The following is a 16,339-nucleotide window of genomic DNA, read 5'->3' as shown; positions in this document are numbered from 1 at the left end:
TGTAGACTAGAATTGATGGAAACCTCCAGAGGTTAATTTCTTTAATTTTCAGGATACAATACAAACATTCCCTTTATAAAGAGTATGGCTCGGCTACCTATGGTTAAATATTTTATTTTTGAAAAGACCATACATACCAGGGTCATTCAGTACATAAAAAATAATTTGTATAGCCCCCTCTCGAAAACTAGTGCGTTGCATATGTACTTGCTCAATTAGCATTTTCTACAGTTCTTTTTAATGGACCTTTACATTTTACATGCAAAGTTTATGGCAATAAAGATTAGAAAAAGCTGGAAAGATTGCTATAGTCCCATTTCAGGCCATTTTAAGCGCTTTAAAAAGGCTCATAAAAAAGAACCCCATACAATAACAAATTTTGCATCGAATGCTACTAGAGCAAATCCGAATATAATGAATACTTCTGAAGAGGGGCTATGAAACAAACGTGCGGCCCTGTAAATAGCCATTTTTTTTTTTTTTTTCACGAGGTGTTGGATGATTTGACTACTTCCGACGCGTCAGTGGAGGAGGAAGTAGTCAAATCATCAAACACCGAGGGACCAGTAGTTTTGAATATTTTCCCGCAATGGAACATGTTATATATTTTTTACTAGACCTCATAAATATTTTTACCATCATAGTAAAAATAAACAAAAGTCAAAACACACCGTTACCGGTCAGCGTGCCGGCCGGCTAAATAAGTTAAATATTTATTTTGCCTACCTGATTTTATTGAAGGATTTCTGTTAAATTATTTTAGATTTATATTAATTCAATTGTTTTTTAACATTTCATAAATAACATTTTGTTTCATAAAATCCGAGAATAAAACGTCAAATTCGCGTCTTATTATCCATCGGTAATCTCGTAACTGCAGACGCCATTTTCACAATAAACGCATCTGCAGAATCGTCGTTGTGTTTAGGTCTGGACCCTGAGGCAGCTCAGCATAATACTTGGTTACTTAATCTGCAATCGAGCGGCAGACGGGGGAAAACCCACCACCAGGGTGCCAAATGGGGGTCGAAATATTGATTCTCCATTGAAACATGTACCAACTGTTAAGTCATTGTGGATAGATACAGCTTAAGCCACTACTTAAGCGGTCCAAGTATACCGCTTAAGTAGATCATACTCCAGTTACTGTCCGTTTTCCTATACACAATACACAGTGCTCTCACCATTGACGCGTGGCCTCTACAAACAGTGTATGTTATAGGTATATGGGCATTGCCTAGTTAACATCACTGTGTGAAAAATAACCGGCCAATATTTTAACTATTCTCCAAACTTCTAGCAAATATATTTCTCTAACATGATCTAAAATTACAGCTAGATTAGATGTTCAGAAGGGGTCGCACTTTCGTAGAATATGAGTGAGGGCAAAGCATAGCTAGCTCATAGCTAGCCAACTCCCCGTGTTAATTGAATGGAGATTTGACCGAAAATATTGAGCTATATTGGTAACGGACCGCTCCGTTCTGAAGGATGCCACAAAAAAACGGTACAAGCTACATTTAAACTATTCTATGAAATTCTAGAAAATATAGTTTTGTAAAATGTCCTAAATTTTTAGCTAATTTAGGTGTTTGGAGAGGGTCGCACTTTTGTAATTTAGGAAGGATATGTAAACGACAGATAACACCAAAAATATGAAGAAATTATTTCCAAACCGTGTTAAGTCAACAATCATTATGTTGCTCATTTTGAAGAATGCTGGTTAACAAAAAGCAGGCCATTGTCTCATTTCGTGAACAAAGGTCCACATACCATTGTTTCCTTTCGTTTCCTTTATAATCGGTTACCCAACTGAAGCTATAATACCAGCTTTATTGCGATATCGCACATGTAAAACAGACACATGTGCACAACCAGAGAAGATCCGATTTAATCAGTTGAGCTGTTTCAATGAGTGTTATCTTGGTTTAATAGCTTTTAATGGGGTTTAAGTCCTGCAAAGGTCGAGATGAATTCTACTGTAGACATGACTGCATCATGTTGTACAGTGCAGTGTGGAACGCTTAGAATTATTGTTGTTCCTTTTAATATATAAAGTGAAATGAAGAAATTCACATTTGGATCAATACGCCAGATTTAGGGTTTCTCTACCGAAAGTCAATTTGTCCCACATTTCTCCCCAAAATGCAATAGGAGAATTGCATAACAATAGATACAGTTCGGAGGTTAATCAATCTCCTTTGTTATGCAATACGCATATTGTATTGTGGGAAGGAATTTCGGCACAAATTGACTTCCGGTAGATAAACCCTAAATTTGCGTTGGATTATGACTTTGTCCGGTCCTCTTGAGAATACTACAATGAACATGATGAAGATTCAGGGGCCGTGCAATATAAGTGTACAGATGGGCCCAATGCTGATGTAGTTCTTGAGATACAGCTTGAGGCGAAAAACTGACGTAACTTTTGTATCAAATTCAAGACAGCGCAATGCTAATTGGGCAACAAACCCAAAGCTAGTATGAACTAAGGTGTTGTCTCTGGAAGTAGAAAATATAGTGTGATGTCCTTTCCGCTTGCTACGTTACATGTATCTTCCAAAACCTGGATTATAAGTAGCTGAAAAGAAGAAAAAACAGAACAAATTAAGATGACTGTTAATGGTGAAAAATGAATGCAAAAAATATTTAAAAAATTAAAGGAATAATTAAGAGGGGATGAGCGACTATTTTGTTCACCAAATGATAAACAAGCATAAAAGAGTAATTTCAATCATAATAAAAATCTATAGGTTAAATTCAGACTTCAGCTCTCATCATGATAGGCCTATATTTTGGACTTGGAAAACAATAACCAGAAAAGTCATAACCGTTCTTCGACGCGGACGCATAAGCCGCCGGTCCTGTGTACAATAGTACCACGCCTATACTTGTACAATGTAGCTTGCAGTCAGTTACGAAACGAGTAGGGTGTTACTTCCGACAGTCCCAATCCGTCCTGTCATAGGCAAATCGGGCCCAGGAGTTATTGAGCCTAAATGTGCCTGTTTTGGTTGTACCTTTGTAGATATAATAAAGTAAAAATAGTAACTGTACATAATGAATAGCTTATTTCCAAACCGTGTTAAGTCCACAACCCCATGTGTCTCATTTACTGGTGTGATACAATCACAATTACTTTGACAAGTTTGACATTTACAACAATGAGTTGTACCATCAACAAGCTATTATTTACCATAACAATGCTGCATAACAATATGCAGACTATTGTTCTCATTTGAGAAACAAAGCCTCACACAGTATTGTTACTGTGCATGCATCCACTGTTTGCTTTGTAATGGTGCATTCAACTGAAATTATAATACCTCCCATTGCAATATTGCACAGGTAAATCAGAAACATGGGTTTGTGGACTTAACACGTTTCGGAAATAAGCTCTTCATATACCAACCTCCTCCGTGATTGTTATAGTGCACATAGGGGTCATGAGATCTTCCACGTCGCGGGTCATATCCTGACCCCTGTCCTGGTGACATGTGTGGGTTGTACCTGGTGTCGTATCCTGGTCTCACCCCATGGGGCATCTGATATGGTTGGTGTGCCGAAGGATGGGAAGATCTCGATGGTTCGACAACCTAGGTATAAAGATGAATTTTTGTCTGTTAGTTTTTGCCATTTAGACAAAGTCAATTCTGTAATATCTGGCATAGCGAACGTTATTTAATAATCTAATAATAAATTCCTTCGTCTTCTGATCAAGAGGTGCTCATTTGCACCCCTACAAAACTTAATTAGCCCTTTATATTGTGTTTGGATTATAATTGGCAAAATAACATTATAAATATTTTTCCGTTTTTCATACTGCGCGCGCCAATTATATTCCCAACTTCCGCTCGCTTAAATTGACATAAGAATACAGCAGTCACGCATTACGCTAAGCACAACCTAGCACGTCATTATGATAATTCTTTATCAATCCTTGATGTTATGAGTCTTTGTATAAGCCGAAAAAAGTATATTTGGCGAGTGATTGCATAATATTAAGGTTAGGAAATATTTTACAGTATCTTGCGAATGGTAGTTAGCTTTGGCAAAAATTGCATTGATCATTTCATAGCGAGCGTGTAGAAGAATTCAAATATCACAGATATACTTTTGTAGGTTCTGTGGTTCTTGAGTTATGTTATGTTATGTTATGTTATGTTATGTTATGTTATGTTATGTTATGTTATGTTATGTTATGTTATAGTGCTCAGCACTATGTCGAGTCGTGTGATTTCGGTGTTAAAAGCAAACTTTCACTTGATTTTGTCTCTTGTGGGGGTAAATAATGGGAAAAAAGATGTTTCCATTTTTTTATTTCGTGGGAAGTGGTAAAATCCAAGATGGCCGCCAAAATCCTATAAAACTGACTGACATATGCAAAAAAAAGCTATATATCGCTCTCAAAATATGCTAAAAATGTAAATTTCAAACACTGGAACTATGTAGCCTTGTGTCAGACACTCAAAGAAAGATTTAATATTTCGGGGTAAGTGGTAAAATACAAGATGGCCGCCAAAATCCTATAAAACTGACTGACACATGCAAAAAAAGCTATATATCGCTCTCAAAATATGCTAAAAACGTAAATTTCAAACACTGGAACTATGTAGCCTTGTGTCAGACACTCAAAGAAAGATTTAATATTCAGGGTAAGTGGTAAAATCCAAGATGGCCGCCAAAATCTTGTAAAACTGACTGACACATGCAAAAAAAAGCCACATACCTCTCAAAGTATGCTCAAAATCTAAATTTCAAACACTGGAACTAGCATTGTGTCATGCACTCAAAGATAACTTTAATATTCTAGAATTATGATTATTATTCAATATGGCGACCAATATGGCTACTTATATACTGCTTAAATGTATATAAATGCATGAGTTTGTTTTTATGATCACGTTTCCAAGTGTATAATTGTGTCTTTGAACCAAAAGCACAATGTTTTACATAACCAGACCCCTTGCCAGGTCCAAGATGGACGGCATATCAGATACAGTACCTATTCATGGCACTAGTGCATAGTTATACACCACTAATAGGCCTGGGCGATGCATGGAAATGATGAACTATTTATTTGCGTGGCATCTGAAAAGACTGTTTAAAATCACTGTAATTTACCAAGTTATATTGCCAAAAAAGTACATTTTGGGTTTTGATGCTTCGAAATGGTATATTTTTCTTATTATATGACACCTTTTAGCATATATTCGCCCTATCTAATTAATTGTATCTTTCAGCTTCGAGGGCGCAATGCCATTTTAGGCCTGGGCGATGCATGGAAATGATGAACTATTTATTTGCGTGGCATCTGAAAAGACTGTTTAAAATCACTGTAATTGACCAAGTTATATTGCCAAAAAAGTACATTTTGGGTTTTGATGCTTCGAAATGGTATATTTTTCTTATTATATGACACCTTTTAGCATGTATTCGCCATATCTAATTAATTGTATCTTTCAGCTTCGAGGGCGCAATGCCATTTTAGGCCTGGGCGATGCATGGAAATGATGAACTATTTATTTGCGTGGCATCTGAAAAGACTGTTTAAAATCACTGTAATTGACCAAGTTATATTGCCAAAAAAGTACATTTTGGGTTTTGATGCTTCGAAATGGTATATTTTTCTTATTATATGACACCTTTTAGCATATATTCGCCCTATCTAATTAATTGTATCTTTCAGCTTCGAGGGCGCAATGCCATTTTGTTTGCGGTTCAGTGCATTTAAACAAGAAAAGTCTCATTTCAACCTATTTGATCATTAAATCATCTAGTTTCACCTGTTACGAGTCGTACTGACTCAAGGCCAAAATCACCTTTTACCCGAACTCACACGAATGCACAACACAAATACACTGTTTGATTAAGCTAACAAAATCTAAGTCTTTAATTGAAAATAAAGTATGGTTGGTACATATAACAACAATATACACTAAAATCACACAATCACAGTTTTATTCTATCTTGCACGTACAAGGGGCTTTCCCATCTCATGAAACATGAAATACTTTCAGCTTGTAAACAAAGTTAAATAATTAAATTAAATCAAATTAATCAGGGCACATCACACACCTGATATTGGTGGCGTTTACTATATTAACTGTGAGAGTTCTAAATTTGAGAAAATTTCACCCAAAATCAGCCATTTTCCCATTGACAACAGTGTAATGGGTTTAGGGGTCTAGACTGCGTTATCCTAGATTCACATCCCTTATCGGGGGTTAGGGCACCTTATCTGGGGTTTAGACTGCATTATCCTAGATCCACGTTCCTGATCTGGGGTTAGGGCACCTTATCTGGGGTTTAGACTGCATTATCCTAGATTCAGGTCCCTTATCTGGGGTTAGGGTACCTTATCTTGGTTTAGATGCCTTATCTGGGATTTAGACTGCCTTATATGGGGTTTGTGTTTCTTATCTAGGGTTTAAGGTGCCGTATTTGGGTTTTTTGAACTGCCTTATCTGGAGCTTACGTCCCTTATCTGGGGTTTAGATGCCTTATCTGGGGTCTAGACTGTGTTATCCCCAGTTAACATCCCTTATCAGGAGTTACTTAAGGCAGCTTATTTGGGGTTTAGACTGCATTATCCTATATTTACATCTCTTATCTGTGGTTACGGTGCCTTATCTGGAGTTTAGACTGCCTTATCTGGGGTTTACGTCCCTTATCTGGGGTTAAGGCGCCTTATCTGGGTTTAGATGCCTAAAGAATGGATCTGGGATTTAGACTGCCTTATCTATGGTTTACATCCCTTTTTTTGGGTTTTACATCCCTTATGGTTTACATCCCTTATTTGGAGCCTTATGGGGTTTAAATGCCTTATCTGGGGTTTAGACTGTGTTATCCTAGGTTTACGTCCCTCATCTGAAGTTAAGGCGCCTTATCTGGGATTTATATGCCTTATGTGGGATTTAGATGCCTTATCTGGTGTTTACGTTCCTTATCTGGTGTTAAGGCGCCTTATCTGGGGTTTAAACTGCCTTATCTGGGGTTTATGTCTCTTATCTGGGGTTTACGTCTCTTATCTGGGGTTAAGGCACCCTATCTGGGGTTTAGGTGCCTTATCTGGGGTTTACGACCCTTATCGGGGTTAACGATCCTTATCTAGAGTTAAGGCACCTTACGTGGGGTTTAGATGCCTTATCTGTGGTTTATGTTCCTTATTTAGGGTTAAGGCACCTTATTTGGGGTTTGGACTGCCTTATCTGGAATCTATGTCCCTTAATCTGGGGTTACGGCGCCTTATCTGGGGTTTAGATACCTTATCTGGGGTTTAGACTGTGTTATGCTAAGGTTAAGGTATCTTAGCCCCAGGTAAGGATCATAAACCCCGGATAAGGCCGTATAAACCACTGATAAGATAAGATATAGGCTAAATTCTGCATTTTAGTGGTGGTTATTTTTACATTTTGGTGGCCATCTTGGGATTTAAGGTCCTGTGCTGTTTTAGATTATACCAATGGATTTCTAGACCCTGTAAACATGGGTATAGACACCAGCATCATACTTCTAGGACTTTCTGCACCTGAGATATAGCCAAATTAATTTTCACTGGCGGCCATTTTGAAATTTTGGCAGCCATCTTGGAATGATAGGTCAAAGGCTGTTGTTAATGACTCTATTGGATTCCTTGACCCTAAAAACATGGGTATATACATCAGAATCGTGCTGCTAGGTGCTTCTCTGACCAAGTTATGGTGATTTTAAGGGATTTTGGCGGCCATTTTGAAAACGCCCTCTACCAAGAGTTCCACACACTTTTCGATGGTGCAGACCCCTCTCATTTTATTCAGCGTCCTCAAATCTATTAAGAAACACCTTCAAAACTTCTTGTACTCAACCCGAGAATGGGACTTCCATTCTGCACCCTACTAAAGCGCAATTTATGAGTAAAATATGGCAAATTTTCAATCACGGCGGCCATCTTGGATTTTAGGCACTGAACGGTCTTTAAAAAAATGGAAACATGTTTACCTTTCAATGTAATGAAATCAATTGAGAAATTGCTTTTAACAACAAAATCGCACGACTTCCCCTTTGTTCAACATAGTGCTGTGCACTATTATGTTATGTTATGTTAAGAGGGCTGAAACAACAACACTCATTAACAACAATTAATCAAGCATGTTTTCAAAGTATGTGATTTGTAGAATGAACTTTTGCAAAACATCAAAGTAGTATTTTTCAATATTGATTTAAATAGTGAAAATCAGACCACAGAGTGATGGTCAATTGACCTTTTCAATAAATCCCATAAGCCTTTGCGAGTACACGTCACTCGTCATTTGACGTCACACCGATCTGCGCCGATGCGCACGTCGTTTATCGAACATCGTTAGTGCGCATTGCAAATCGGCGTGACGTCAAATGACGAGTTCTCAGGTGTACTCCCAAAGGCTTATGGGATTTACCGAAAAGGTCAATCGATTGAGAAAAACCGCACTCTGAAACAACCACAGCCGTGGTCCGTACACTACGAACCAGTGTAGAAAATAGACTACTTACACGAAATAGATCCACCTGTTCGTCATCGGGTTCTCCTCTACACCATCGTCTGATCTTGAAACAAACGGCGATTACTGTTGCCAAACCAATGATGAATTCAAAGGCACTTATTAGAAATAACGCCACTAAAACGTTGAAAGTCGCCTTCTCGGTCTGTTTGAGGGAAATGTAGGTGATTGGTTTGTTATCTACAGTGAGGCTATTTCACCGCATATGAAAATGAGTTCATTCAATATATTTGCTTTGTATAACTCATTATTTTTTTCTTCCACATAATTATAGATTCCACCAGGAGAATAAAACGAAACGAACTAAAATTTCTAAACATACGTTTATTTATTTATTTATTTTTTTTTTGGCAGATGAACAATTAATTTGGAGATCAGATTGATTAAAATTGGAGCATTTTTCAATTGCCGACACATGTGGACCCTAAAATATTAGCATTTGGCATTTGTGGCTATATAATGAATACATTGGTATATATTTGGCATGGTATGGATTTTAACCAGCTTTTACCTACATAAGCTGCCGTTTTGAATTTGTGCAAATTAGGCACTGTTCCACTACTCTGATTTTCCGGGACTTTTGATATGATTTTGTGTGAGCTTTTAGGAGATGGATGCGTGTGACATTGATTCTGTTGCAAATACTTGTTGTTTAATGCCAACATGACAAAACATGTATAGTACTCTGCTGAAATAAACTGTATTATTTTAGCAAAATAACCTAAAGTGCCTTTACGCCTTAAAGCCATATTATAACATTTGCTGAGGAGGACGCCATCAATATGTTTCAAAATTCTGGGTTTTTTTACACGATTATATTGTACTTAAAGGGGGGTAACCCTATCAGTTTAGGATATGGATTGTCTTCAAACTTACATACAATTTCAAATATTGTCCCCTTTGTGCATCTATGTGACAAAACGAGAACATTTTCAGCGTAAAAGTGAATAATTAGCACAATTAGTAAGCCAATACGTTGGTACCATGAATTGCATTGTGGTCCGGCATCCAGAAACAACACTCCCGTCGAGTGCTTCGCCATACCACTACGCTCATCTTTCTTTTGACAAAATATCTCATTCTTTTTATTTTAATTTGACCCTGATACATTTCCTTTTAATTTTGTATATTATCATCACGTACATTTTACACTTATCTTTTATTTTAGGAACTGTTTTAATGAAAAAATGGGATTTTTATAATATTTTTAATTAATTAAATAATTAATTTTATAGTGGGGGACATTTTTTCTCATATTTTTAATCCCTTATGTATTTCTTTATTTTTGTTTTAAGCGTTTATCATTATAGCGCCCTCATGGATTCGGACCTATTTCCGTTCGTGCGAATTGGCATGGGAGTAAACGGCTCCTATTCACGGAATCATTTTTTCCTACCCAGAATGTCGAAGGTGGTTACCAGTATAGCCTGTTTGTTTCTTGATTTCTCCAAAAATACATCAAATTGGATCGTCAAATTTCAGGATGGTAATGAGAAAAATATAATTTATTAAATGATACCAAAAACCACAGACCCTAGAAAAAAAATGAGAACAATCGGGGGGATGATGCTGTCGATCGGGTCACGGACCTTTAAACCAGCATAACCTGCAAAAATCAAGACCCTGGGTGCTGCAGTTTTGTCAAAATCCGAGATTTTGAATAAAACGCAGGAACCGTCGCTTATTATTACGATGGAAATATTAGTCGAACACATATGTGATGTTTATAACACAGTACGTACATGGCGTGCGGAACGGTGATCTACGCAACGAAGGATCGTACCGTAACACAACCGAAGGAGTGATACGTATTGGTAGTTTTCTTTGCTTTGCCTTATATTAGTTGTTCGGCTCAAAATTAAAAGGGGATTTATCTGCCAGTAAAAGCTAACATTTTATGGCAAGTAACAATGGTTTTGTATTGGATTTGTACAGAATAAGCAGGGCTTTCAACTTTATGGAATTGCTTGGCGTGAGACACTGTCGAACAGGTGCGTACTTTTTGCCGACTACACTGTTCATTTTGACCCATGATTACTTGAGCCACGGCGCCCCCTAGATTCTCAAAAGTGAGGAGGGGGTAGGGACAAACAAATTATTTTACAATGCATGAGATTTTACTCATTTGACAGCTCCTTGCGTGATATTTACTACTAGGCGTGAGATAAAACTACCTTGGCGTGAGACCGTGAGAAATGGGTGAGACTCACGCCCAATGCCTGAGAGTTGACAGCCCTGTAATAGTAAATAGAATAATTCTGTAAATACCTTACAAGAACTCTCATCATCATTAAACATTAGACATTTATCGTATTTGCCCTTGATGCTTTCATACGCTTTTATATCAGATCCCAACAAGGCAATCGCCAATACCACTACTAATAATGCACTTATGAAGTCCAGTGCGAGCTGAAATCAAACAAAATTAAACAGGAAACATTAGTAAATGGTTGGCGTTGTCCTATTACTATTAGGAGTGATTTATTAACATAAATGACCAGATTTAGGCATCATCACTTGTGAAAACTGCAAACGATTGCATTGCACCAGTGGTGTGTTTTGACGTCAGAGGTCATTTTATTCCTGAAATATCTCAGACATGCGTCATTTTCATCATTCTGTTGTCAAATGAAATAGTTAATTATTTTTATCACATGATATACAAGAAAATGACAATTAACGATAATTCAATCATAATCATGGATCAAAAAGCATGTGTTTGACATTTGTACCCATTACAAAGGTCAATGACCTCTTACGTTATGACCTACATATTACATGACATTAGCTATAGATCAAGAATCATACGACCGCGATATCAATTTGCATTCAAAACTTTCACAAGATGTTCTCAAATATGTGGATTCGCATGAAATTGTTGTAAGGGGAAAACAGAAGCGATAATTACTTTTACAGACCCTGTATAGACGACTCCACGAGCCAAGTCAGGGTCAGGATTTGGTCGGCCATTACTGGGTCCCCGCAGCACCCAACTGGTGTTGTGACTGCCCAATTGGCTGGATTAAAGCCGCTTAAAATTCGATGTTAGATTCTTTTGTGTTGTAAACTGTTATCATTCTTTTGTCTACACGGGTGATAGAATGCAATTTAAAATACCCTCCAAGGTCGCATCATTTCACATTGTAGGTGAGATAGAGCCGACGGGGACCCAGCTATGGCTGCCATTGAGGTGTAGGAATGCGTGGAATTGGATTCGTCTATAGGCTTACTTACCAAACAAGTCCTACATCTATCGTCAGTTTTTCTGCAACAACAACAGCAGCATGGCAATAAGCATCCTCCGAGAATTCCAACCAGAATAGCCTATATAATAATAATAATAATAATAATAATAATAATAATAATAATAATAATAATAATAATAATAATAATAATAATAATAATAATAATAGTAACACTAATAATAATAATAATAATAATAATGATAATAATAATAATAATAATAATAGTAATAATAATAATAATGATGATGATGTATAAACCCTTTTTCGATAATGGACTTTAACGCAAGGGAGTTCAAATAAGCCCCTACCCCCGTAATGGTAACCCACAATATAAATGAATACCTGAATACAAAGCCCACCTCAGTCCATATGGCCGAATTCATTTAGCATGAGAAATTGTTGCTTATACATATCATATGTAAAAAAGAACAACACAAATCCACACTCTACCATTCTACGTGTGTCTATTGAGCATGTGAAATCCTAAGGACTTGGGTGGTTTTTGCACACATATTATAGTGTCCTCGCAAACAGGGCATGATGGCCGACGTGCTAAATTGAGGTGATAGCAACATGTTGACGGAATAGGTGGTAAGAACGCAGAAATGAAGCTGAACGCGCACAGATCAAGAATAAATGACTGAGAGCAAAGGGTAAAGAATGCACATATGTGATTCACAACACAGTCCAAGTCCGGCATACTCATTTGCATGTTAAACTTGCCCTATTTACGTACCAGGTAACGCTTACTGAAGAAATTAAAATGATGCACAATTTTGTTTAGTTTTCTCAAAATCACTGTCAATGGACTTGGGTGTGTTTTGTATTCATGTATTCAAATATACACTTACCCATAATCCACCAAATATTGCGACATAAAACTGCGTCCCATTCTGTAAGTCATTTACATTGCCATCATTAACACAAAATACCAGGATCCCGCCCACGAGAGAAAGAAGACCGAGAAATATAGTAATTATCCCGAGTATAATTCGACAGCATTGTTTACGACACGACTTGCACGTACAACACATAGTGTTTGAGCCCTAAAATCAGTCAAAAAAATAGATAACAAAATAACATAAATAAATTACAACATTAGCCAAATTTAAATAGCCAATACATTATCAAAATCATTTGTAAAATAAAACGAAATTATTTGTCCAATAGCTTCAAATGGTATAATCACTCTATGAATAGTGCAGACCTATTGTTTCGTTTTACTCCTGAAACGTCAAAAAGCACATGTTGAGTTGACTTTTTTTCTCTATTTTAAATATACAAAATTTTAATGACAAATAAAAACACTTACCGCTTATTGGCTCAGGTATATCATAGAAATCTGTTTCCTTTCATGAACATTACATTACATTATTACAGCCTGGGGTAATCGAAAGAAAATGCCTGCCACACTACTCACACGCATATTCTATAGACGTACCCAAACGTCATTTAATAACGCTTGGTCAAACGTGGCGTGAACCACGAAGTAGATCTGTTGTACCCAAAATTGTTAACTAAATATTGTTCAGTGTTTTCTCAACCGTAAAGTTCACAGGAATCTGGTCACAAAACGTTGTGCGTGGCGAATATAATATTATGTATATGTTGTTATTGGTTATCCTGCTGCATAATAATTGGGTAATAAACGGTGGCCTAATTACTATGCAATTGTCATTAAGATGCACTTTTGCTTAATTGTACTATATATAATAATTATTATCTTTAATCATGATGACTCATTATTTTCAGTTTGAAACAATTCTCAATTTGGATTGTCGATAATACTTGCTCGTGTACAGGCCCATTCGGAGATCGTCTGTACACTGCACTGCCAAACGCTCACAGCGTCATTAAAAATTGCCGTGATAGTACGGCGAATCCTCTCGTTTTTCAACAGCTACGCATGGCGATTTTGTTCGAGATAGGGCGAGCGACTCAGGCTAAGCATACCATTTACACGATATGAGATACACCACAGAGCCTGCCACAGAGTTTCTATTCTACGTTTTTACGATTTGCGCATGTACACCATATATATTGCCATTACAAGAAAATTCGATTTGTTGTCAGGTAAAACCAAGGTTTTGTTTCCAATACACTAACTGAAAATGCAATATACTAATTAGCGGCGATTGCTGTATGCTGTGGATATATTTTACTGCATTTAATCCGTAACGATTTTGAAATCGTTCATCAAAATTGTGATTTTTATTTTTGAGAATTACAATTATACAAAGGAACACGTGTAGGTGCTGTATAGAATATTAAATCACATGTCTATAATACAATGTACACTATGCCACTTTCTTTATCTGCGTCAATAATAGAATATCGATTTCAATCGAATTGAATACATCTCTTCATTTTGAGTTTGTACTTTACCACTGAGCGATCTAGCGATCGATTTCTAGCCAATCAGATACGACTCCTTTTCTTGAGTTCGGTGAAATACCACTCGCCCGTCGCGCACCAACGAAGTATTAAGTTTATATTTATAATATAGGGTGTCGACACTGTGTGGCGTAACTAGGGTAGATTTCTTTTTGACATTGCAGGATGGGGTTGGAAAAATATCTTGAAGTATAGTTGATCCAGCACCTTTTTGCGACAAACTTTTCCATTTTGTAGCTAAACTGTTGAAATATGGTGCAAATGTGGAATAATTTTGCCAAATATGAGGTTAAAGCCTTAATGTACGATTTCCGTGAAATTTTGATTTTGTTATTCTTTATACAAAATGCTGAAAAAATATTACCGAGTAATAACTGACGGGAGGGTTGCTGTCCATTTTAGGTTGAAATAACAATTTAAGTAAAGTGAAAGAAACCTCACTGGCTATTTTGGCCAATTAAAGGGGCATTTCGTGATCCACAGCCTCATCCCCCCACTTTTCTCAAAGAAAGTAAACAGTACAAATATGAAAAAAAAAACAGGTTTGAAAAAAAAATAACAAATTTCATATTATAAGATCTTACATTATGGCTTTAAGTGGTACCGATTTGGCGCCACCTAGTGGTATCAATTGTAACAATGATGAAACACATGAATGATATAACGCGGTTACGCAGTTATTTTCAGCTAAACATGAATTTAATGTTAGCTTTTTATGTCACGCTTTACCTTCCTTTTATCAAAGTTGATATACCATAGGTTTTCACACCGTGAGGGCATTCCATGGGCGCTTTTATTGGCACATAGGCCTACATGATAACTACATTTATTGAAAAGCAGCTAGATGTATCTCTTTTTCCACATTGCAAGGAACAAATCAATAAATATCAGACCATCATAATTGGCGGTCAGTTTAAATCATCCTAATTCATGAGGGTCAAGGAATACTCGTCACATATAGACAAATATGTTATTCAACATTGAACAACAGAAACAAAACATTTGATGAAGACATTGGTGCATATAATATCTACCAAAAAACGTTTCATAAATGGGACCAAGTTTTAAAAAGGGTGAAAAACCACACGTTTTTTGGTAGATATTGATACTTTTTTTGAGTTGGATATCCATATTGCGCGGTTAGTGGTTCTTTGTAGCCATGCGAGGCAAACTAGTTGGATATCCATTATCGCGATTATTGGTTCTTTGTAGCCCTGCGGGGCAAACTACTTGGATATCCATATTTCGCGGTAAGTGGTTTTTTGAAGCTCTGGGGGAAAACTACCTGGATATCCAATTATCCATATATCACGGTTAGTGATATTTTGAAGCCTTGTGGGGCAAACTAGTTGGATATCCACATTTTGTGGTTAGTGTGATAAATGGGACCAAGTTTAGAAAACGGTGAAAAGCTTCACAATTTTTTTAAAAACTTTGGCCCCTTTTTACGTTTTGGTAGATATTGATGCTTTTTTGAGTTGGATATCCACGGTTAGTGGTTCTTTATGGACCTGCGGGGCAAAACAGTTGGATATCCACATTGCGCGGTTAGTGATTCTTTGTAGCCATACAGGGCAAACTAGTTGGATATCCATATTTCGCGGTTAGTGGTTTTAGCGAACCGTAACCACCCCAACCAGCTACATACCTCATCCAGCTATTTTACTTATCAAAATACTAGTGTCTACCCATCATGACGAAGCTCCTACTTCCGGTAATACCGCACACAATATACTGGTGTGTTTATAGTGCAAATACAATATCCTTCGGTTGAGAAGGATATCGATCTACCCTACATACATATACTGCTAGTGTTTATCCGGATAATTTCTGACATACTGCAGTTACTGTCCGTTTTCCTATACACAATACACAGTGCTCTCACCATTGACGCGTGACCTACAATGATGTATGTTGGAAGAATGGACACTTGCCTAGTTAACATCACTGTGTGAAAAATAACCAGCCAATATTTAATTTATTCTCCAAACTTCTAGCAAATATGTTTCTCTAACATGACCTAAAATTACAGCTAGGTTAGATGTTCAGAAATGGTCGCACTTTTGTAAAATATGAGTGAGGGCAAAGCATAGCTAGCTCATAACTAGCCAACTCCCCGTGTTAATTGAATGGAGATTTGACCGAAAATATTGAGCTATATTGGTAACGGACCGCTCCGTT

The 16,339-nt window shown here is 36.9% G+C and overlaps 1 protein-coding gene across 1 annotated transcript; it reads right to left on the bottom strand.

Annotated features, from left to right (window-relative positions):
• Positions 1–13,293, bottom strand: LOC140143912 (uncharacterized). Its single transcript, XM_072165741.1, has 7 exons — positions 13,077–13,293; positions 12,616–12,810; positions 11,754–11,843; positions 10,788–10,928; positions 8,512–8,664; positions 3,413–3,596; positions 1–2,581 (listed from the first exon to the last, which is right to left on the bottom strand). The coding sequence occupies exons 2-7, from the start codon at positions 12,796–12,798 to the stop codon at positions 2,547–2,549; spliced, it is 786 nt and encodes a 261-aa protein (XP_072021842.1). The 5' UTR covers positions 12,799–12,810; positions 13,077–13,293; the 3' UTR covers positions 1–2,546.
• Between the last annotated feature and the right edge of the window lie 3,046 nt (positions 13,294–16,339).

This window comes from Amphiura filiformis, unplaced genomic scaffold (genome assembly GCF_039555335.1).
Source record: "Amphiura filiformis unplaced genomic scaffold, Afil_fr2py scaffold_32, whole genome shotgun sequence".
Classification (NCBI taxonomy): domain Eukaryota; kingdom Metazoa; phylum Echinodermata; class Ophiuroidea; order Amphilepidida; family Amphiuridae; genus Amphiura; species Amphiura filiformis.
This window is presented reverse-complemented; position numbering and strand designations above follow the sequence as displayed.

Coding starts and splice junctions, on each gene's coding strand:
- LOC140143912 (XM_072165741.1), bottom strand. CDS start 12,798: ATGTGTTGTACGTGCAAGTCGTGTCGTAAACAATGCTGTCGAATTATA. Junction 3,597..8,511: donor AACAGGTGGATCTATTTCGT/GTAAGTAGTCTA, acceptor CTTTATACCTAG/GTTGTCGAACCATCGAGATC. Junction 2,582..3,412: donor CTATAACAATCACGGAGGAG/GTTGGTATATGA, acceptor TCTTCTTTTCAG/CTACTTATAATCCAGGTTTT.